At 40.1% G+C, this 25,272-nt stretch overlaps 1 protein-coding gene across 1 annotated transcript in view; it reads left to right on the top strand.

The window, feature by feature from the left end:
• OTOP1 (otopetrin 1) overlaps positions 1–25,272 on the top strand; it is a 162,542-nt gene that overhangs the window by 49,627 nt on the left and 87,643 nt on the right. Inside the window, exon 3 of the mRNA XM_015817660.1 lies at positions 23,768–23,826. Within this exon, the coding sequence (XP_015673146.1) occupies positions 23,768–23,826 (59 nt within the window). The remainder of the gene's footprint in view (positions 1–23,767; positions 23,827–25,272) is intronic.

Here is a 25,272-nt window from a genome sequence, read left to right as displayed (position 1 = left end):
GTATCGCTGCATCTCCTCTATTTCGAGGGGGGGACATGGCATACATTCTCGGTCGTGGGAGTTTGGCTCCTGGCACCAGTTCGATGGAGCAGTCATTGGGTCTGTGAGGGGTTAGGGCATCACATTCTTTTTCACTAAATGCCTCCGCCAGGTCCTGGTATTCATTGGGGATGTCTGGTTCGCCTGGAGGCGGTGAGGCGGCCATGTGCGCTCGCTCATTGGGTGGCCTAAGATGCCCAGCAACATCTGTTGAATCAATGGGGGGATTAGGCCCTATAGGTAGTCTCACGATTTTCATTCCTTTCTCCCACCAGATAAATGGCTTCCATTTGTCTAACCAGGCTAGCCATAGGATCACCACCTCAGTCATTTTTGGAGCCACCAGGAAGCGAATAAACTCCCAGTGTGCACCTATTTCTAGGCATAAGGACTTGGTTAATTGTGTGACAAGAGTCCCTCCCATCAGGGAGCCATTGGCTTGCTCAACCTCACCGGTTTGGAAAGCTGTTTTGCCCGTATGCCCATTTTCATGGCAAACGGCAGACTAATAATGCAGCGGGTGCATCCAGAATCAATTAGCACGTTTAAGTCCATTTGTGCCCCAGACTTAGGGATTATAAGTTTGGCGGCCAGTGAATAAGGCAGGATTTGTCGACTCACCATCGGGTCATTCTTTCCTTCATCGTCGCTGTCAAAGGAGGGTAGAGCAGGGGCGGGTCCACCCGGAGTCTCGGCGTTCTCCTGCGTGGGGGGTATTATCCGGGCAACAGGTTCCTGCATGAGCCGGTTGGATTTTTCTCTCATTAGCTGTTGAGCAGATTTCTTTCTCATTGCTGGTTCTGATCTGCTCTGCAGCCAGGGGTAGGGGACTGGACAGGTGACTGCTCGATGTCCTTCTTGTCCACACCGAAAACACTTAAATGATGGGCGTGTAGGTGGCCTGGGTCTCTCAGGCATTGCAGTAGTTGAAGGCTTTCGTGGGGGTGATTGCTGTCCGGGTAGCTCTGGTTGGCTGCTCAGGTTCGTGTGGGGGAGGCTTCTTATAGCGAGAGAGCTTAACGTCTAGCTTCACTGCTGTCTGGTACCACTCCTGTAGCCGATCAGGTACTTCTCGATAGATGCAGGCCTGAGAGAAGTGATCATCTAATCCCTCGATGAAGTGATGGATTAGGGACTGCTCAGGCCACCCCTCTATTTGACCTGCTGTCTTGCGGAACTCTTGCATGTATTCCAGGGCAGGCCTGCCGGCTTGTTTTATTTTGTGGATTTGTTCTGCTGCTTTGAGGCCTATGGATGGGTCCTCAAATCTTTCTCTCAGTCCTAGGAGGAAAAGGTGGGGATCTCCCAGTTCGGGGGCTTGCTCACTATATAGATTGTTCAGCCATTCAGATGCTTCTCCCTCTAAGTTGGACGCAATGACATCGACCATGGCACCTGGTTCCAGGTAGAGATAGACCCAGCAATTCAAGTGAGAACGCACTTGGTTGAGAAAAAAAATCAGCTTCTCTGGGTCCCCATTGAAGGTTGCTTTGAAAGGTGGTGCCATTACAGGCTGTTGCTGCTGGCCCCATCCTGGCTGCAGATTTATGCCCAGGGGTTGCACGTTCAGGGGCTGTGGCCAATCTCCCTGCTGTGGTTGGTCTCCCACCAGCTGCTGATCTCCTGGTTTCTGCATCACCCCAAGCTGTTGCAAGGCCTCTATTAGTTGTGGCAAGCTCAGTTGCTGCTGATCATCTATCTGTGGGGGGTGCCAATCTGCCCATTGCTGCAAAGGCCTCAGTCTGGGATTCCCTCTGTCTTCAGGACTGCAGTCCCTGGTTGGGGAACCCAGGGTCTGATCTACGAGGGAGGGGCTGTAGAGTTTTCTCTGCAGGAATTGATTTCTGCTTTTCACATCTGGGGTTTGAAATCTTTCCAGTGACTCACCCAAAGTTTGAGTAGCAGGCCATTTGTTAGCTCTGTACCAATCTGCTTTTGAAGTCTTTGCTCCCAGCTGGGAGGTCTGCCAGAATTCATCTTCCCACAGCATGCTGTCTGTTGCTTCCCACTTTGGGTTATCAGTAGCTGCTGGGTCTTCAAGCAAACTCCCTTTTCTCATGATAGATTTTCTTCCCCTGAATCTTTACCAGCTCCTCTCAAGGTTAGAGGCAGTGGACGGAGTTCAGGACCCCAGGTCGTTTGGAAAGGATTTGAGATCTTAGCATGATGTTATGGTTCCGGCTAATGAAACACTTCAAAGAACTTCCAGGCATTGATTTTCCTAAAAGTCATTTATTGTTACAAAATGTCGGCACGGCATAACGAAAGTATGCTAAGATCTAAATTCTCTTCCTCTGAGCAGTTAAATTATCAGCATGTTCCCTCCCTAAATTAGCTGTCATATATCACGTTATCCAATTAGTGTGAAGGTCAAAGGTTCCCTTCCTCTCTCTTTCCCGGGCTTTTCCCTCCTCCCTCTTCTGCTCTGCATTAACTCTAAAAATACCAGACAGTTCTGCATATTGTCAAAGCAAGAATATACAGTAATTACTCTTTGTAATTTTGAGTTCTGCTTTGTAGCATGATCAGACTGCAGTTCCTTGTTCTCCTAATAACATTGAGGAAATACCAGCATTGACAAACTTTTTCAGCATTGAGACAATTTTCTTTTTGTAGACAACTGTTTTTCTTCAATATTGACTGCATAGTTCTTTTTATCATTAACATAGCATACTTATACAGACATAATTGCAAAATGAATTGCATACAGATCTGTTTGCATGAGTGTTCTTTTTCCCTCTCTCTTTCTCTAATGAATTAAATGCAGATGTTTGCAAGAGTTTTTTTATTTTTCTCTCTGTATTTTTATAATAATTTATAAGGATTCCAGTCTTTACTAACTAAATAATCATGAATGAATTGAACACAATTTTTTAAATATATTGAATGATCCTGAGAAAACAGAGTGATCATTTAAAAATTTTGTTTACAACTATTGTAAGGTTTTAGTGCCGGATTGTAAATTTTTATTGCCTAGATGGTAACCTTTTATCATTCTATCTTCTTTTGTGGATTATAAACAGTCAGAGAGAGCAATATATTTTTACAATATTTTTAAATACTTTTAAATATTTTGTGGATTTTTGTGGACTACCTTGTATTATCCATAGTATAACTTTTTATACTAATAAGACCCAACTACGTATGTATCAAATGTAAACTACTTGATTTATTAGAAGAAAAAGTAAAAGTCTAGAGACAACTCTAGCCACTCTAAAACTCAATGAACAAAGCAAGAAATCCCAATCTAAACAAGACTACACCAAAATAAAACACAATAGGGAGCAAACAACTTATAAAACTAATGACCCCATATATAAATATAAAAAAGAAAATCGATACACCCAAATTGAACACAATAGGGAACAAATATCTTCCATAAAAAACAACCCTATATATATACCTAAAGAGCAAGACCAATGGAAACATGCCATTTTTAGAAGAAAACAACAATCAAGTGCAACCTACCACTCACTCCAATGAAGCCTCTCTGGAATTGAACAATCACTTTCATAGTCTCCCCATGGAAGAAAATATGCAGATACTCACAAAAGAGCATTCATCAATAGTTTCTTAAAAAGAGGCACAACCCAGCATACCTGTGGCAGGAAGAAAAGTATCCCAGATGTCCCTAGGGAAAGAAAGGGGAATATTGGTGATAGGATATTCAATTCTTAGGGGAAAGAAACTATAGTCTACCGAACAGTCAATCTAGGGAAGTATATTGTCTCCCTGAGCAAAAAAAATCAAAGATGTAACTGAGTACCTTACTAAAATAATCAACCCCACAGATTACTACCCCTTTCTTCTCCCACACATGGGGACCAATGACACAATAATCTGAAAACAATCACAAGAGATTTAAAATAGCTAGGGAAGAAAGTTAAAGAATTAGGAGCACAAGTTGTATTTTCATCTATACTTCCAACAAAAGGTCAACAATCAATGAGGGGGTAAAGGATTTTAGAAATGAACCACTGGCTTAAAAACTGATGTCATCAACAGAACTTCGGCTTCCTAGACCATTATCTTCATTACCTACATGAAGGGCTACTGACAAGGAATGGAGCGATCCTCACAAGAACTGGAACAAATATACCGTATTAAAAAAATGATTGGCTCATCTTATTAAAAGGGCTTTAAACTAAAATTGAAGGGGAAGGGGGAGGGCAATCTTCACAACTTTTAGAACCTAATTCCAAGCAAAAACTGTTAAATAACTAATCACATTAGGAGGTAGGGAGTAAAGAGAAAGAAGAAATTAAAAAAGGAAAACATAATGAAGTAGAGAGTGATGGAAAGGATGGAAATACCAGTTACAAAGTAGGAGATATAAGAAACATACCCAAGACCCATAAAGGAGTCAAATGCCTATACACTAATTCTCAAAGTTTAGGGAACAAACAGAGTGAACTTGAAGTATTAGTACATGAAGGCAGATATGATAGAGTTTCCATTACTAAAACTTGGTGGGATGAAACTCGTAACTGGAATGTACTGATGGAAGGATACAAACTATTCAAAAGAAACAGACCTAAGAAAAGAGAAGATGCAGTTGCATTATATATAGAAGATCACTACATCTATTCAGAAATACATGAAACCTATGATGAAAACCTCCTAGAATCCATATGTGTTAATATAAAAAGGGAAAAAAGTGACATTGCTATAGGTGTATACTACAGGCCACCCGGCCAAGCAGAAGAAGTAGATAAACTTTTTGCTAATCAATTGACAAATGTATGTAGTAAACGTAACACAGTAGTAATAGGAGACTTTTACTACCCTGATATCAACTGGGAGACAACTTTGCAGCAAGTGGGAGATTAAGCAGATTCCTAACTAACTTAGCTGACAACTTTGTCATCCAAAAGATAGAGGGAACTAGAGGAAAAGCTATACTGGACCTAATTCTTTTTTTAAAACAAGTTTTATTAATTTTCCATTTTTAGAAACCTTTGGGTATTAAGGAAGCAACATGATGGTTGGGTAATACATAGTCCAATAACAAGCTTATCCATACATATGTCAGTTTACATCATCAAAAATTTCCTCTCTGTTTCCCTTAGTTATTATACCAAATTCAAATTAATACATTGCTAGTTATATCATTTAAAACATTTATCAACAACTTTTGACTTATATGTCTCCAGATCCTGTTTTTAATTTTTATCTGATTTCAATTACAGTATTCCAGTTGGCTTAATGTCCATAGTATTTAGGTTTCAGATAACCCACAGTTCCCTTAGTTCACTACAGAATAGTTATCATGTCTAAAATACACTTATTATTTATTCAAATAAATTCTTAGTTTATTTCACAATCATATTCTACTTCTCATTCTAATATCATTGCTTACTCATAAAATAACCTTTATCCTCTGAATTCATCTTCTATATTATAATTCAAAACTATTATTTTAGTAACTAATTTATTTCCCTTATAGATATAAATCCTGAATATTAAATCAATTAATGTCTTTTAAAATCTCCTTATCCCATTAAGTGAGATTTAAGGCTCTTCCATTAAATGTCACATAAAGAGCCTAACTCTGGCCTTCCTTTTGTGCCAAACCGGCTTCGATTACAGAGCTTTTAAATCCTCGGGTGGATCTCCCTTCATTCCTGCATATGTCATTTGAATCAAGAGAGGCCATCCAGTCATCAGCTTATCAAGGAAGCTAGTCCTTTCATAGTCATTAGATTGTTGGCCTAATAGTTTGAATCTCCATATTTGGCTTAATATATTTGTCATGAGTTCAGGTTGGTCTTCTTCTGATTTCAACTGGTTTAGATGAAAAATCATATTCAATGTTGTAGTTGTTTTTTGGTCATCTGGGTTATCTGAATTCTCAGTGTATTGTGTATGTAAGTTTTCAGCACCTTCCGTCTTAATATTGCTTTCTTCAGTTTCTGTTGCTGTTGAAATTGCAGATTCTTTAGATGAAATCAAAGTTTGGGTGTCGGAGTTCTGAGTAGATTGTAGCTAGCATTCTTTCAAATCCACTTTAGTGTTAGTTCCTTCTTCTTCTGTTGCTTTTTTGGTTGTAAGTTCATCTATTGAAGTCAGGGCTGCTTTTTGTAGCTTTAAGGTGGCTTCCGGTTTGTGATCGTGGTGCCGGTGGGCGGGCGAGGAGGCTGCTTTCTCTGCCGTCCGGTTTTTCTCTGCCAGAAGACTCGGCAAAGGGTTGAAAGTTGCCCTGGAGGGGCGACCACCACTGAGGAGGACCCTTGACTGACCTCGGAAGGGCGGTAGCCCTTCCGTTGGATCCGAGGCAGCTCCTTTGGACCGACAAAGAAAAGATCAGCCATTAACATGGCCGATCACCAAGCCATTCCAGCCAAAAGCCCAAAGCACTACTAAGCATGACAAAAACAATGTGGAGGAGTTGAGTGAGACCTTACCTTACCTTTCCTGCTTCCCAACTATTTTCCTGTAAAAGCCTTTGGAAATACCCCTTTCCCCCTGCTCAATTCTGCGGCTCCTGCCTACTTTGGGAATATAAACCTAAAAAAAAGAGAGAGAACAACTAGACTAAACGACCAAATATTTGGACTTGTAATTTCTGGATACCTGGGCTCCCAAAAAATTCTTTATTCTCACAGAAATTTATTGTTTTATTTGTTTGCTAAGCTGAAAAAAAAGAATATTTCTCTCTTCCTTCTTTGAACTGGATAAAAGCTTAACTTTGTATGTTACTGGGGACATTTGTGGCAAAATTTGGTACAGCAAGTGAAAAACTTTTTTTGACTGGGAGACTTCTGAGACTAAAATTTGTCCTTGACATTTTCAAAAAAGATAAGAACTTGAAACAGCTGGGTGGTGAAAATAATTCTCTATAGTGGAGGTGGATAGTTATTGACTTTTATTAAAAATAGCCTCCACTAAAGGACTGTTCGTAAATACCACAGAAATGGAGGAACACCACCCACAGCTTAACTTCAAATTTATACTTGAAAAAAATCTTAGAGGCTACTGAGCTAACGAACTGGACCTAATTCTTACTAATAGAGAAGAAGTGATAGAGGGAGTTGAAGTTGCCAGAACCTTGGGTGAGAGTGACCATGTCATATTGGAATTCAATGTAATGCAAACACAAGCAATAAAATATTATTCAACCAGTGTCTTGAACTTTTTTTTAAAAGAAATTTTATTGGTTTTTTAATTTTTACATCAAAGTGCTTAAGAAACAACGTGGTGATGGGTGTATCAATTATCCAAAAGCAAAATCATATGTATATAACTCAGGTTAGTTCATTAAGAGTTTCCTCTCTAATTCCTTCATATAATATTACATATTCAAATTAATACATTTTATTAGATAGAGTTCAATCAATCAAATCAGTCATCAATCACATTTCAGTTATAAAAATCCAAGTCCTGTTTTTAAGCTTTACTAATTTACAGTTACAATATTCCAATTAGCCTTGAATAAACATATTATTAACACTTCGGGTATCCCTCATTTCCCTTTTCCCTAACATAATAATTCTATCTAAAATAAATATATTGTTCCAACAATAACATTCTTATATTTTTCACATATAATCTATTTCTTAATCTAATAAATCATTTATTAATACAATTTCTTCTCTTATCACAGATCCCTCTTTTTCTCCTTCTATTACAAAATAATTGTCTTACTTCAAATAAAAATATCAGTCCAAAGGATACATTTCTATCAATCAATCTATATCTATAGAAAGTCTTTTAACCCATTAGATAAAGTTTACCTCTCCAAATAATTATCATATCTAATACAAAATATTAATAAAAAAAATATCCTTTTACAGAATTCACATACTCCGTTAGTTATTAAATCAGTCAAAATCTCTAAAGCCTTTTTCACCCATTAGATGAAGTTTTGAAACACATTTTTAAATCTAACTCTAGCTTTCTTTCTGTGCCAAACCGGTTTCCACAATAAAGCTTTTGCATCATCAAACCTCAATATTTGAATAGAAATATTTCTCGACACTTCAGACTGGTCAAAGTTCTCTTCCCTTTCTTCCAGTGTCATCTGAATGATGTAATCAGTTTTATTCCATTTTATATTTACTAGTTGATTGTCCACATTATCACAATTTTCAGTGACTTGTGTCTGGATGTCAGTCTCTATTGTTTTTAATAATTCAGGTAACTTAGTTAAAGTTATTCTTTGATCATCAAAATTCTCCATGGATTGTATATGGGGTTGTGTAAAGTTGATTTGGTCAATAGTTTCCACGATTTCTCCTGGTGTAAGTTCATAGTTGTGTTGTAGGTGTAATTCCTCCATCTCTTTCGGTTGTATATGTTTTTGAGTGGAGGCCTCTTTGGGGTTATTCTGTTCCTCCTCTATTGTTCTTTGGCCTATAGTTTGATCCATTAAAATTTGAGAATCAGTTTGTGGTTCTGAGATATCATCTTTAACTTTTCTCCAAGATTTCATATATGCCATAGCTTCCAAGATTTTTTCCAGTATAAATTCATAATCGAGCTGTGGGTAAGATTCCTCCATTTCAGTGGTGAAATAGTCTTTTAATCTTTTAGTGGAGGCTGTATTTAGTAAGAGTCAACAAATATCCACCTCCAAAATTTCTAGTAGGCAAATTCAACACCCAGCTGTTCCAAGTTCTTTATCTTTTCCCTTTTATTATCATTTGAAGGTCAAATCCATTTTCAAATAGCAAAAGGAAATACAATGGCAATGGCAATTTTCACCACAAGATGTCCTCAGTGGACTGTAAAATCTTTTTTCCAAGTTAATAAAATTTTGTCTCATTAGAAAAATAAAAAAGAACAGATATCTCCAACATAATAAATAGAGTAATAATAATGTTCTATGATAGAAATTTTTTTTCAGGACCCCTAGGTATCCAAAAAATTAAATAGTAAAAAATTAATTATTTTATTTCTTTTGTCAAAGCTCTTTTTCCCAAGTACACACAAACGCCGCTCTCTTAAGATAGGGAAGTAGTTCAAAGGTCTTTTACAGAAAAATAATTAGGGCAAAGAGAGGGAAGGAAGAGTCTCACCTGGATTCACCATGGTGGTTCTTTATGCTTAGCTGTTCTTCTGACTTTTGGCTGGTACAGCTGGGTGATCGGCCATTTTACTGGCCGATCTTCTTCTCCATCGGCCCTATGGAGCTAGCTCGGACTGCGGAAGGAACTGCCGCCCTTCTGCAGTCGGACTAGAGCCTCCTCGACGGTGGTCGCCCCTCCAGGGTGACTTTTCGACCTGATAGGGGTCTACCGGCGGAGGGAAAGCAGCCGGCGAAGAGACGAGTTTCTCCGTACAACTGGGTGCGCTGCAATCCGGAACCAGAAATCCAGTGTCTTAAATTTTAAAAGAACTGATTTTAACAAACTCAGAGAGAGCCTAAGAAAAATTCCATGGATAAAAATCCTAAAGGGGAAAACAACTCAAGAAGCCTCAATACCTGGGAAGATTCTGGAAAAGATAATCAAGGAATGAATCAGTGAACACCTACAGGCAAACAAAGTCATTAACAAAAAGCTAACGTTGGTCTGTCAAAAACAGTTCATGCCAGACAAATCTTATTGCATTCTTTGACCAGGTGACAAAATTAGTGGACCAGAGGAATGTTGTGGATATAATTTACTTGGACTTCAGTAAGGCATTTGATAAAGTAGACCATAACCTACTACTTGATAAGATAGAAAAATGTGGATTAGACAGCATAACCACCAGATGGATTCGTAGCTGGCTGACCAGGTGTACTCAGCATGTGATACCCAACAGAATTGCATCTACATGGAGGGAAGAGTGTACTGGGTGCCGCAGGACTCTGTTCTGGGCCCAGTGCTATTCAACGTCTTCATCAACAATTTGGATGAGGGGGTAGATGGGGAACTCATCAAATTTGCAGACGACACCAAGCTGGCAGAATAGCCAACTCTCCAGAAGATAGGTTTAAGATACAGAAGGATCTTGACAGACTTGAACATTGGGCACTATCTAACAAAATTAAATTCAATGTTGAAAAAAGTAAGGTTCTACATTTAGGCAAGAAAAACCAAATGCACAGGTATAGTATAGGTGGTACCTTGCTCAATAGTAATAACTGTGAGAGGGATCTCGGAGTCCTAGTGGACAATCACTTAAATATGAGCCAGCAGTGTGCTGCAGTTGCCAAAAAAGCAACACAGTGCTAGGCTGCATTAATAGAGGGATAGAATCAAGATCATGTGAAGTGTTAATATCACTTTACAATGCCTTGGTAAGGCCATACTTGGAATACTGCATCCAGTTTTGGTCACCATGATGTAAAAAGATGTTGAGACTCTAGAAAGAGTACAGAGAAGAGCAACAAAGATGATTAGGGGACTGGAGGCTAAAACATATAAGGAAAGTTGCTGGAATTGGGTATGTCTAGTTTAATGAAGAGAAGGACTAGGGGTGACATGATAACAGTGTTCCAATATTTCAGAGGTTGCCACAAAGAAGAGGGAGTCAAGCTATTCTCCAAAGCAGCTGAAGGCAGGACAGGAAGAAATGGATGGAAACTAATGAAAGAGAGAAGCAATCTAGAGTTAAGAAGAAATTTTCTGACAGAACAATTAATCAGTGGAACAACCTATCTCCAGAAGTTGTGAATGCTCCAACACTGGAAGTTTTTAAGAAGAGACTGGACAACCATTTGTCTGAAATGGTATAGGGCAGTGGTTCTCAACCTTCCTAATGCCGCGACCCTTTAATACAGTTCCTCATGTTGTGGTGACCTCCAACCATAAAATTATTTTCGTTGCTACTTCATAACTGTAATTTTGCTACTGTTATGAATTGTAATGTAAATATCTGATATGCAGGATGTATTTTCATTGTTACAAATTGAACATAATTAAAGCATAGTGATTAATCACAAAAATCACAAAGCCCTGGATTGCACTCATTCATCATTTCATTTCATACATGATATTTATTATTAGTTTCTAAAAGAAGTATCTGGGATCTATATGGAGTCCAGAGGCATTTTACAAAAGATAGGTTATGTTTGAGAGTAGTGTTATCCTTCTCATCCAGGTGTTGTTGTTTTTTGTTTGTTTGTTTTTTAAAAAAACAGAATCCACAAAAAAATGCAGATTGAGTAAGGCATGAATTCTGAAAAGCACAAAGAAATGTGTTGGTGAATATGTTGTTTGTTGCTTTTGGAATCAAAATAGGGAGCCAGGATCTATAACAATTGTGCATTATGTAAGTCTCACATAGGACTTTGAATATTTGGGTTTAGCAATATCACCATTTTATGATTCAGTTGAATTTGAAATCAGACAGTAAACAAGAAGTGCTTACTGACAAACCTAACTTTTCTATTCTTGATTCAAATAAAAGCAAATTAACTGACATTAATTTCAAAAATTAGTTGACCAGGTGAATAAGCACTGTAGAAACAAAGACCCAATTTAAGTAAAATTAAGATTTTACTTTGTAAACACGATTAGAAGAAATGAGACAGAATAAAGTTATACACAAAAAGTTGTAAGCATGATATTTAGGATATTGAGGGACTGAAATTTGATATACACGTCAGAGTTTTGGTAGGGTTAATAATCTTTCATTCATTGAAAGTTTGGTTACCCGGAAAAGATGTAGAGTGTTGTCCCGTTACTCCGGGGTTTTTCTTTACTTTACACTGTGTACGTTAGGTTCCGTACGACTATTAGTTTTAGTGTCTAAACTACCCTTTTTTGGGATTGACTTACTTATGAACACTTTATTTTTTGTTGGCAATGCCTGCTCTTACATCCTCTCCCTTCCAACTGAACAGCAGGGAAAATAAAACTGATCTACCTCATTAGGTTGCAAGAAAATAATGCAAGTAAAGTCTCATGTAAAAGTCAATCATTACAAAACAAGCAAAGTTGTTTCCGGTCCTCCGATCCCACCTGCCCATGTGCCTTATTATTTTTTTCACACACACGCCTATCCTCCTCTTGTTCCAACCATTTGCCTTTTCTTACAGATTTTAAAACACAGTATAATTTCCAGGACCCATTTCAGTGTCGATTTCAGTTACAAGCAACCTCATGGCCGCCTCGGTCCGGCTGTTTTGATCCTCTGAGGGGAGAAACTTCACCAGCACGCCGGAAGGCGGGATGGGGAGGGGGCGGGAAGGCCCAATGAAACCCCGGCTCCCAGCGCTGGGCGGAGACGGGCGGCGCAAATGGGATACTCCTCCCGGGCATCCTTTTTGCCATTGGGCCAGCTGCCCGACGAAGGCCGGAGCCTGGCACACGAGCAAGAAGCCTCGGTGGGACGGTGGCAGCCCAGCAGCCATGCCCTTTGCCTGATTGGATGCCCTGTCCCATCCCGCCCTGAGAGGAGCGACGGTCAGCCTGCTTCGCCTGAGTGGGGGGGAGGGACGAGTCCGAAGGGGGGAGGCGGTTACCTTGGAAAGCCTGCAGGAGCCACGACAGGGGCAGCAGGACATAACAGGATCGTCCCGATCATCCAAGCCAGCCCACTCCTCCTTCCCCTCCCTCCCAGCCACTAGCCAGCCACGCGGAAGGCTGGCTCCGCCTCGCCCAAACTCCCAGAGGTCAACGAGGGTGCCCCTCCCCCTCCTTGAGTTGATTGAAGGGAAAACGAGATGGGTGGACTTCCCAAAGTTTAATGGAAGAGAGAGACAGCGAACCATCTGCTTAACTGTATAGGCCCTATCCGCCTGGAGATGGATAGAGGAGCGGTGTCTCGGTTCCTAAGACCATCGGAAATATGTGTTTTCCGATGGTCTTAGGCGACCCCTGTGAAACTGTTGTTCGACCCCCAAAAGGGTCGCAACCCACAGGTTGAGAACCGCTGGTATAGGGTTTCCTCCCTGAGCAGGGGGTTGGATTAGAAGACCTCCATTATGATGATGATGATGATGATGATGATGATGATGATGATGATGATGATGATGATGATGCATGGAAAACACTGAAAAATATCATCATAAAAGCCCAGTCCAACACAATAGCACTGAAAAAGAAAAACAAGAAATCCACAAAGATCCCTCTGATAAACTGAAGACAAAAAGGGTAAGTATAAAAAATGGAAAGTGGTACACATAACTAAGGCAGAATATCAGCCCAAATTTGCAAAGATGAAGTCAGGAAAGCAAAGGCTCAGAATGAATAACAAGAAAAAGCCGAGGAAACAGTTGGTCCACTAAAGGGAGAAGATGGCAAGGAAGTAACAGGCAGTAGAGAGAAAGCAGAGCTGTTTAATTCATTCTTTGCGTCAGTCTTCATGCAAAAAGAAACTACAGCCCAACCTACCAAAAACATAACTGTAAAAGAAAGACTAGAAATAAAAATTAAAATTAGCAAGAAAATGATAAGAAAACACCTGTCTGACCTTGATGAATAAAAATTACTGGGACCTGATGGATTACATCCCACAGATCTGAAGGAGCTGGCAGATGTTATCTCAGAATCATTGTAGCATATCTTTAAAAAATCCTGGAGCACCTGGGAACTACCAGAGGATTGGAAAAGAGCTGATGTGGTTCCCATCTTCAAAAAAGAACATAAAATAGACCCAGGAAACTACAGACCAATCAGCCTAATATCAATTCCTGGAAAGATACTGGAAAAAATAATTAAAAAACAGATCTGTGAACATCTAGAAACAATAAAGTTATAACTAGCAGCCAGCATGGGTTTGTTAAAAACAGATCATGGCACACCAATCTCATTCCATTATTTGACAAAGTGACTAAATTAGTAGACCAGCAAAATGCTCTGGACATAGTATACTTAGACTTCAGCAAGGCATTTGACAAAGTAGACCACAATCTACTTCTTAGTAAACTAGAATAATGTGGTATAGACAGCATCACTGCCAAAAGGATTTGTAACTGGCTGACAAAGCATACTCAATGAGTCATCCTTAATGGTACTACATCTACCTGAGGGGAAGTAAGTAGTTGGCTACCACAAGGTTCCATCTTAGGCCCAGTACTCTTCAATATCTTTATAAATGACTTAGATGAGGGAATAGAAGGGGAACTCATCAGATTTGCAGATGACACTAAGCTGACAGGAATAGCCAACATTCCAGAAGACAGGCTCAGGATCCAAAAAGATCTTGACAGACTTGAACAATGGGCCCTATCCAACAACATGAACTTTAATGTGGAGAAAAGTAAAGTTTTACACCTAGGTACAAGTATAGATTAGGCAAAACCTAGCTCAAAAATAGTAACTGTGAGAGGGATCTTGAAGTCCTAGTGAACAATTACTTAAACATGAGCCAGCATTATGAGGCAGCAGCCAAAAAAGCTAATACAATTCTTGGTTGTATAAACAGAAGCATAGAATCAAAATCATGTGAAGTATTAGTATCACTTTATAAATCTTTAGTAAGACCAAACCTACAATACTGCATCCAGTTTTGGTCACCACATTACAGAAAAGATGTTGAGACTTTGGAAAAAGTATTCCAGTATTTGAGGGGCTGCCAAAAAGAGCAGGGGGTCGACTTATTTTCCAAAGCATCAAAAGGCAAGACTAGAAACGATGGAAACAAATCAATGAGAGAAACAACCTGGAATTAAGGAGAAACTTCCTAACAGTGGGGACAATTAACCAGTAGAACAGCTTGCCTCACTGATGGGATTCAGCCAGTTCGCATCAGTTCAGCAGAAATGGTAGCTAATTTTTTGTTGCCCAGGCCCAGAACAGACTTCCGGAAGCGAAATCTACACAGAGAACCGGTTGTTCACATATTTGAATCCCACCACTGGTTTGCCTTCAGAAGTTATAAGTGCTTCATCACTAGAGGATTTAAAGAAAAGACTGGACAACTACCTCTCTGAAATGGTATAAGGTCTCCTGGTTGAACAGAGGGTTGGACAAGAAGATCTCCAAGGTCCCTTCCAGCTCTGTTCTAATTGATATCTTACTAGAGACAACTGGATGCAGCTAAACAAGGCCAGATCTGAAGAAAACCCGTGCAAATTGCTACATTGTTCCAAACCCTTAGCCCACACCCCTTTGACCCATTTGTTAATGCCCAGTATGATGGTACCTGGATGTTTTGAGAATAGGACACATTGAGAAGCAGTTAACATTCCATTCCCAGGTCCTGGGTGCCCAAAAGTCTTTGAAGTGGGCCTGATGTGATTGGTTCACACCTCTGCTTCATGTCTGCACTGGTCCCCCCCTTTCCCCCTTTACAACAGTCCCCCTTTCCCTCCCATCCCCCTCCCACTCAGGATTGTGCAGGCTGCAGCCCAGGTGATGGGGAGAGCAGCCTGACAGGGACTTTGATTGGCTTGTTTTTCTTGCAATCTATGATATTCTTACTAACTTTAAAGCATCTATTTTATTTCTCTCTTTCTCTGCTCCAGCCTTTACTTCTGGAAAGACATCTGCTTTAGCTAATCTGGTTTTTTATTATCATAGAAATAGCCTTGTCCTTCATGATCTTGTCTGGATTTACCATTAGCTTCCTCTTTTCAATTTTTATCTATAACCTTTTTTGTATTGTTGGAAGTAAAGCCTTCATCCTGGTTCATCCAAGCCGGGGATAAATAAACAACATGGCGACTGCTTTGGGAAGAAGGTTACAGTTTATTGAAGAGCCAGACTGAAAGATGGTTCTGGCAGGAAGGAGGAGAGAAATCAAGGAATGAGCACATGTGGAGTAGGTTTTTATACCCTCTGAAAGCCTTTTGTTTGGAATAGTTTCCTGTTCCTGTGGCATGAACTTTGAACTGAGTCTGAGTGTGCTTTTCTAGGCCTTGGTATCTGTGGTTTAATCCTATTATGTCCCAAAAGTCATATCCTGCTTCCCTGGGGCTGGGCTAATGACTCTTAGAGTTTGGGTGGGGTATGCAGATTTTAGGTCTCTTTGTCTTCTTGAGTTTCTGGCTCCAACTTTCTGATGGTTACATCTGCATTTGTATAGGGCTGGCTCCTGCTTGGGACAGAGAGATTTGGGGCTATCAAGGAAAACTGGGCATGCTTTTCTGTCTCTTTAAGATCCTTGAAGGAAATATATTTTTCTGCCTTTTTAATATTTCCTTCTCTGGGGAGCTGACTTCCCTCAATCTTCACTTTGTGCCTTAAGTATGAGAATGACACACTTACTGGCACAAGATTAAAATTGATTTGGTCAGGGAGACTTGGTAGACAAGCTTTAAACTGTTAAGCCAAAAAAAAGATCCCTTCAGTGGCTCCCAAAAGGGGAGCTTGCAACCCATAAAGTTCTAAAAGTCAGGGCAAAAATTTTGTTAGGTGGAAAAGAAATTTATAATGTCCAATATTCTGTGCCAATCATTTTCAAATGTTGGATGTCACTTTTAGCTTCCAGTCAGATTTGCACATTACTCCCAAAATTCTTCACAGCCATGGTTTTCCTCCGTACATAACCATTGGCTGCCCATTTTCAAGGGTTGTTTCCTGCCTTAGCTCTTAGTTCAGTGCATCCAGGTTTGTAATGTCCAATTAAGGTTAGCCAGTATGCCAGGCTATTAAATTTTTCTTAAATTGCACATAGTGAGCTCTAGGAGTCCCAATCTGAGTCCACCAGTGCAAGATATTCAGGGCTGAGGTTTGGGGATCTCTTTCCTGCTACTTCCTCAGTCAGGGCATAAGAATTGCAAAATTGCCTGAGGGGACCTGGTTCCCCCCCCCTTGGAATTTGCTGACAGCTGTGCCTACAAAGCTTTGGTGCAATAGAGCAAAAATCAGCCTGGGGAACTTTATTGAAAGTAGGTGAAAGAGACTCAAGTGTGATTATGAATGGTGTGTGTGTGTGTGTGTGTGTGTGTATGTGTAGTTACTAATACAAAACAGGCAATACAAACATTCTGGATAAATTTTCCCTCCCACCAGATAGAAGTCCAAGGTGTTCAGTACTTGCTGTGCCAACTATTCCCAAATGCCATCTCTCCATGAATACATTCAACTGGCTTGTTACAATACAAATGGGGCAAGAAAGAAAAACTTTACAATGACTTTCCACCCTCCCCCAGTCTTTCTATTTTTTTTCTGAGGCTTCACATGGCACCAGTGGCTCCAGGCTTTCTTCCTTCTGCTTTGTAGCTTTTCATAGGCATCTGGGGAAATGGTAGGATTTGGGAAGATTCTCCACTCAGGTTGCATGGTGGCTTTTTAGTGGATGGCTGGATTCAAAACTCAATTCCATGGCTCAAATGGATGGAGGCAGCATCTGGGTCAGTGTTCTCTGCTTCCAAAGGTTGGGGGGGTGTCATCTGTGCAGGGTTGAAAGACATGAGAATAAGATTCTGCCCCCCCCTTTCTGGGTGGACTCTCCCAGGAGAGGCAGACAAAAGATAGGGAGAACAAAGGACAAGAAAAGGAGATGTACATGAGGGTGAGTAGCTTGCAGGCAGTTTGAAAAGGCATTAATACTGCAGTTGTTAAAGAAACAGATAGGCAGACAAATGAGGACAATCACAGATGAGGACAAGAAAAACCTGGATTCTGGTAAGAAAACAACAAAATGAAATGTTTCACTTTTGAACTTGAACATTTGCAACATGTTAAAGACAAGGACTTGCAACTAAAAAAAATGCTAGGCAGCTTGAGAATGCTGAAAGCTCCAAATAATTTTAAAAGCCTAATATTTTAAGGTATGCAATTTTCCAGGGGCAGGAGAATCTGCCTATAACATTTATTCTAAAATACAGAGATTGAGAAATGCTTATATGTTTCAGAAAAGCTTCATAGTAGTTTCACCAATTAGTGATAGGATAAGAAAAGTAATTTAAGATTATTTCCCTACACAAGCAAACGTGAGCTACAGGAGGCTCTTGTAGCTAGACACACATTTTTCAGGAAAAGTATAGATAGATAAAACCCATGTACAACACATTGCAGAATGATTTTCAGAGCTTGGGGCAGGAACCCAGCAGGCAGGACACCCCCTCCTCACTCCAAAGAGGAAAATATATTGGCACATAGAGGAAGAACCCAATACAAACTAGTCTGACTCAGCGGCAGCCTGAGGCTAAATAAACAAACACTTAACACACGCTGGCTATAAGGAATGCAGAACTGGCTAACAGCAATTAGAATTGACAGAATTAGAATAGAAACACCAAAAGGTACACAACAATAAAATAATTAACACTGGATTCCCCCTGGAACAAAATTAACACCTTTTAGACAGAATTGAGAAGGAAATTAACCCAACAACAGACACTGACCAAAAAACTAGAAATGACAATTTTGGAAATTATGAAAGGTATGTTTGAGGACCATTCTGTCTAGCTAGCCAGGGATTCATGCTGAATGGTCATAATGTCTGTAGCTGGTCCAATGAAATAATGTACAAAAGAAACGGTTTGCATCCATCAAAGAAAGGGACTGAGTTACTTGGCAATAAACTCACAGATTTTCTGGAGGAATATTTAAACTAAACAAGGGACAATGAGTTAATTGATACAGAACACCCCTGTCCCCGGCAATCAAAAAATTACAGGGTTAGCAGTGCAAGTAACATAGATGTGTGTATGGACAAGAATATCAACCTTGCTATCAAGCAAAATCAAGCTTTTAATAGCGAGTGTCACACAAAGTGCACTAACCAAACAGGTGGTAAGAAAATAGGGGAACTCAGGCACCACATAGGTGTCAGTCATAAAGGACTCAAATGTCTATACACCAATGCACAGAGTATGAACAGTAAAGAAGATGAACTAGAAATTCAGGTAAATGAGGGCAGATATGATATAGTTGTCATTATGGAAACATGGTGGGATAAAACCCACAAATGGAACACTCAGCTAGAGGGATTTCAATTGTTTAAAAGAAACAGACCAAATAAAAGAGGAGGTGGAGTTTCTCTCTATATATGAAATAAGTACATATCAACAGAAATAGGGCACAACAATGATGAAAACTGTCTTGAATGCATTTGAGTCAATATAAAAGGGGAAATAGATGAGCTTTTTGCTAGTCAGCTAACTAAGGTATGTAGGAAGCACATGACAATAGAACACAGTCAAACTAGAGTCTTGGACTTTAAGAGAGCTAATTTCAATAAACTTAGAGAGGGCTTGGGAAGGATTCCATGGATGAGAATCCTCAAGGGAAAAACAAGAAGCTTGGGAATTGTTTTTAAAAAAATAACCCAGTCTAGCACAATACCAACAAAGAAGAAAAATAATAGCTCTCAAAAGAAACCAGCATGGCTGCATAAAGAACTCTCTGATAAATTGAAAGATAAGAGGGACAAGTATAAAAAGTGGAAAGAGGGGCACATAACTAAAGCAGAATATTAGCAAATAGTCCGAGCCTGCAAAGATGAGATGAGGAAAGCTAAGGCTCAAAATGAACTAAGGCTTGTGACCAAAGTCAAAAATAATAAAAAAGCTTCTTTCAATGTGTAAAAAAAAACAAGGAAAAAAGTTAAGGAAATGATTGGGGGGAAATGGCAAGAAGGTGACAAGCAACAGGAAGAAAGCAGAACTATTTAATTCATTTTTTTTTGCATTTACACAAAGGGAAAAAAACAGTCCAACTTATCAAAAACAGTACCATAAAAAATATATTAGAAACACAAGTTAAGATAGACAAGAAAATGGTAAGTGAGCACCTATTCAGCCTAGATGAGTTCAAATCACCAGGACCAGATGGATTATACCCCAAGGTTCTCAAGAAACTGGCAGATGTGATCTCAGAACCACTGAACTATATTTTTCAAAGATCCTGGAGCACTGGGAAACTACCAGAGGACTGCAAAAGAGCTGATGTAGTTCCCCTCTTCAAAAAAAAGAAAAAAAATAGATCCAGGAAACTACAGACCCATCAGCCTGACCTCAATACCTGGGACGATTCTGGAAAAGATAATCAAACAAGAATCAGCGAACACCTAGAGGCAAACAAAGTCATTACTAAAAGCCAACATGGGTTTGTCAAAAACAGATCATGCTAGACACATCTTACTGCATTCTTTGACCAAGTGACAAAATTAGTGTATCAGAGGAATGCTGTGGATATAATTTTCTTGAACTTCAGTAAGGCATTTGATAAAGTTCGTATAGGGTTTCCTGCCTGAGTAGGGGGTTGGACTAGATGACCTCCAAGGTCCCTTCCAACTTTATTATATATTATTAAATGCAAGAGTGAAACCTTTCTAGCAGATGAACTTAAAACATTCCCTCATGCTAACTTTGGGCTGTTCCTAAGAGTACACAGAGAGAAAGAGGAAAAGAAAAAACAAACAAACAAACAAACACATTTTTCTTCACTCTGTTTGTTGGCCAGACAAACAGAGTGAGGTATTTCCTTTTTATGGCTTATTTTAAGCAGAATTTCTAGCAGAATTTAAAATTCTTTTCTCTTTGGATTTGAAACAGTTAATAGTCACATTTACCTCACACACAAAGACTTTGACACACATATATACACAAAGACAAGAGAACAGAAAAGGAAAAAGAAGTCTTAGTTTTACACATCCTAGTCATTCCCACCATAAATTTCAGATAACTCAAGTTAGGGAAGGCGCACATTTTAAACATACCACGTGGTTACATAGAGAGAGAGAGAGAGAGAGAGAGAAAGAAAGAGAATCACTATTTCTTATTTTCCCTTTAAGTACCTTTATTTAGCCAAATTGGTTTCCCAGCAAAGCCCTAGCAAAGCCCATTCTTCACAAATTTGTCTTGCTCGCTTTTTCTTTTTCATACCATCCAGGACAGGCACTCGCCTCTCGTCCCACACCTCGAGCAAATCTCCAATAAGTGTCCTAATTCCAACCCTCAAATTGCAGCTACCCATGTTCCCCTTCCGATGTGGGGTCCAATCTGGCTCAGTCGGGTTTCTTCCTAGCAGCACTTCCCAGCCGCTCTTAGTGACAACAACCCTGCCGCCCCGCCTACAGTTTTTGGGCACTAAAAAATTGCCCAGGAAGACTCCGCTTCCCTACACGGAGTAAGGGCCTTCCAGTTTAGGGAACTCTCTGCCGTCACTTTGCGGACCTCAAAAATAAATTGAGGAGGATCTGCTGCACAGATACCCGGCCTCCGTTTACACCCCGCCTGAAGTTTTCAGACTTAAGAGAAGTCTGGGAGGACCTATGCTTTGTGCACTTTAGTACCGGCCCCTCCTACAGATGGGCTTTGCTTACAGGGCCTTACCAGCTAGTTGCCCAAATCCAATTCTCTCATTCATTCATTCCATTCCATTTTCACACAGCCTCTCCCTTTTCCCTAACAAAAGGTCCTACACTCTGGCCAAACCCCCATGCTTTCCAGGTTCTGCCAATTAAACAGATTTTTTCTGTGGCTAGGAAAGACCAGAAGGAGCAAAATCCAACTGTGATTGGGAAAAAAGGGTCTTCTCACTCACTCACACATACAGACATACACACATTTCCTTTGTTCCCCTGGGCTTTAAACTTAAAATTTAGAGGTACTCACCTTCACCTTCTTTCCAAAGCAGCCCTTGAGCTCAAACCCAAAACTCCCTTTACTACCTTGGCTCCACATGGGCAAGGCCTGGGAAACCCATCTACAGACACAAGGGGTCTGCTGCCGGCAAGATGGGGTTTACCAGTCTCACTCCATTGGAGACGTTAGCTTGGAGTCCCATCTGGGGTGCCAATTTGTTGGAAGTAAAGTCTTCATCCTGGTTCATCCAAGCCGGGGATAATTAAACAACTTGGCGACTGCTTTGGGAAGAAGGTTACAGTTTATTGAAGAGCCAGACTGAAAGATGGTTCTGGCAGGAAGGAGGAGAGAAATCAAGGAATGAGCACATGTGGAGTAGGTTTTTATACCCTCTGAAAGCCTTTTGATTGGAATAGTTTCCTGTTCCTGTGGCATGAACTTTGAACTGAGTCTGAGTGTGCTTTTCTAGGCCTTGGTATCTGTGGTTTAATCCTATTATGTCCCAAAAGTCATATCCTGCTTCCCTGGGGCTGGGCTAATGACTCTTAGAGTTTGGGTGGGGTACGCAGATTTTTGGTCTCTTTGTCTTCTTGAGTTTTCTGGCTCCAACTTTCTGATGGTTACATCTGCATTTGTATAGGGCTGGCTCCTGCTTGGGACAGAGAGATTTGGGGCTATCAAGGAAAACTGGGCATGCTTTTCTGTCTCTTTAAGATCCTTGAAGGAAATATATTTTTCTGCCTTTTTAATATTTCCTTCTCTGGGGAGCTGACTTCCCTCAGTATTATATGGAAAGGTAGTCTATTAAAAGAGACAATTAGGTATTCATTTAGCATATTTATATACAGTAGTGGCCAAAATTGTGGAAACCTTTTGGGAAAAGTGTACAGTAGAAATGCCACCTTTGGTTAAGTTTCCACCAATTTTTCTTCTAATTTCTTCATAACTGTAGCCTTGTTCACTTAATAATACTATTTTACATCACTTTCTGGGCAACCAGTCAACTCTTTGCACCATTACTTTAATTTTATTATGTTTTACAAGCTCACTAAATGAAAGAACACAAAAAAACCCAACCAACTTGATAGTGATCACATAACACACTGACAAATGTCCTCCTCTCAGCTTCAATACATGACATCAATAACTGAATCCTATTGTGATCTGATTGGCTCATTGCCAAAACAAGATGACACCTGGTTGGCTCTCTAAACACTCATGCTCATTGACTACAATCAGATGAAGGAAAGCTACCTGATATCAACCTAAGCAAGTTGTGCTTCCTTTTTCTGGTTATTTGGCTATAACGTTTCATAGAATACAGTACAGATAATTGAACAAACTTTGTTGCATTACATTCCTGATTAAATTATCTTTCCATTGATATATAATTTTATGGTACTACTCCAAAAAAAGTGGTGTTATTGGCCATCAAACCTCAAAAATACACTTTTCCCAAAAGGTTTCCACAATTTTGGCCACTACTGTAGTTGCCATCTGCCATTGGAATTCTGGGTGAAAAACAATAAAAATATAATACAGGGCTCATTTAAGAAAAACAAATTGCAGTTAGTGTAAAAAAAGTACTTTATCAAAATATGTCATGTCCAGTTAAAGACTATCTTCACATTCCCATACCTGAGAAAGGCCCAATTCTGCTTGCCATCCAGAGAGTCATGCCATGCAAATCTTGGAGGGATAGGGGTGTGGAGGTTGTTCATAAGGCAGGGGTCTCCTTCTCAAAACTCAGTGTTCAAACAAAGCAGTTTTTCAACACACTTAATTATTATTGATCCAATTAAAGCCTACTTTATCTTTCCAATGTTTTGAAATAACAAACCTTATAACTAAAAACTGAATTAATTTCTTACACTGCATTAGAAGATAGGGGCACAGTCAAATTTGGTATACATTTAAAAAGGTTGTTGCATGATTTTTCCAATTATTTTTATTAAAACCACGACTAATTGAACATCTATTTCCCTATGCATGGTAGTGAAAAAAATTACCCTCATGCTTAAAATATGAATGATTAACTAATGGGAACATGGGAAATGAGTCAGGAGTAGAAAGGACACTGGAGCACCATTGTAGGAAGACTCAAAGTGAGTCTGATCAGATATTAGATGGTAAGGATTGTGAAACATCAACATATGTCCACTATTATTGTATCTGCTGATAGCTATCCAACAGCCCTTTTCAGGGAAACTTGGTTCCTGTTGGATAGGGAGGGCCCCTCAGAATATCTGTCTCTGAATTGAAAAAGTGAAGGAAATGACTTGCACATTTTTCTAGATACTTTTGTTTTTATGCATGATTAATTGAGTGCTACTTTTTCTATGGGACCCATTATAATTTATTCACATTTGTTTTCAGGTATATTTTTTATGGTGCCACGCAAAGGATGTTATCCAGTCCTTCAAAACACTGGAGAGGTAAAATGAATACTGTGCAGGGAGTGGGGTAATACAATGTTTTTAATGTTTAATTAGAATATATCAATAAACCTAAGAAATTATGAGTATAACCATTTATTGCAATCAAACAATAGAAATAATGGTTTGATGTCAATGTTAATTTTAATCATTTTTCATGTATGGTTGTAAAAAGTGTCATGTCTTCTAGTTTACTGCTAGCCCTAAGGTATTTTCCCCCACCCATAAGCCCTAATAACCACAATGAGCTCCCCTTTCAGTCAGGATTCAGGCTGGGTTACAGTATGAGACAGCATTGATCACACTTGTGGATGATCTTTGAAGAGCTGGAGATGTGGGTGGTGTGTTCATCCTTGCTTTTCTGGATCTCTCAGCTGCTTTTGCTATCATCAGCCATTTTGCTGGACCAGCCTTGGGGATTAGGCATGTGAGGACACTGTTCTGCCATGGTTCTTCTTTCTCCATGAATGTTAGAGCCCACTTCAAAACCTCATCCCAAGAAAGCAGAACTCGTGGAAGCAGTTTCTTTCAAACGGAACTGATAATAGGCATAATAGGCAGGTTCTGAGGGTTTCCCACTCAGATCAATAGGTTAAAAGAGTCCCAAGCAAACTCCACCCCAATAGTTCATCCAGTCAGTTTGAATGGGCCAATCCTCAGATGTTAAGTCTGTTGTGGGAAAGAGCTGATAACGCCGGTGTTGTTGTTGGGTCTTCATACCTTCCCTTCCGAAATGAGAGATAAACCAGGTGGCCGGAGGCACATTCCTTTCTCACCCCAAGGTAACATCAAGGGAGAGACAGTTCAAAGAGTAAAATGCAGAACAGTAAAATGGATACATTGTAGCAATAGCAAGAAACAAAGAGACAGCCTGCAATGTCTTCCCCCCTCCCCTTCAGGAGTATGACAGAACCCAGAGTACTGAAGTAAAAGAAATAGAAAAGAGTTCTCCTTAATAATATATGGGTTCTAGCAATGGCAGTCAGTGTTGGTGGGGGAGGAGAGGACCAGCCCTAGGCCCCTGTTATCTGGGGTGCCTCAGAGCTTAAGTTTGCCTCTCCTCTTATTTAATATCTATATGATGCCACTGGGAGAGATTATTTGCTGGCATGTGGTTTGCTATCATCAATATGCTAATGATAGCGGGGACTTCCGGTGGCAGGCGACCTCGTCGGACGCAGCTGTTTGCTGCCTCCCGCCTGTTTTAGCGTAAAAGCCGTTTTGACAGCCAGCACCAGCTGTCAAATGGCTTGATACCCTTCCCCTGGGCATAAGGGGATAGGTGAGCTGCCCGGGGTAGGAGTTGAGTTCCCGAGTCGTCCCATGTGGACGATGTAGGTGAGAACTCCTCCGGAGCCCCGAGGTTTCTCCGCGATCCAGGACGCCTTCGCTTCGGCGAAGCTAGAAGCCGCCGCCACCGCTGCAACTTAAAGTGAATGTGAGTTT

This window comes from Protobothrops mucrosquamatus, unplaced genomic scaffold, assembly GCF_001527695.2.
Source record: "Protobothrops mucrosquamatus isolate PMUCROS unplaced genomic scaffold, P.Mucros_1.0 scaffold618, whole genome shotgun sequence".
NCBI classification, from domain to species: Eukaryota; Metazoa; Chordata; class Lepidosauria; order Squamata; family Viperidae; genus Protobothrops; species Protobothrops mucrosquamatus.
Note: the sequence above shows the minus strand (reverse complement) of the source record. Positions and strands in the feature narration are given on the sequence as shown.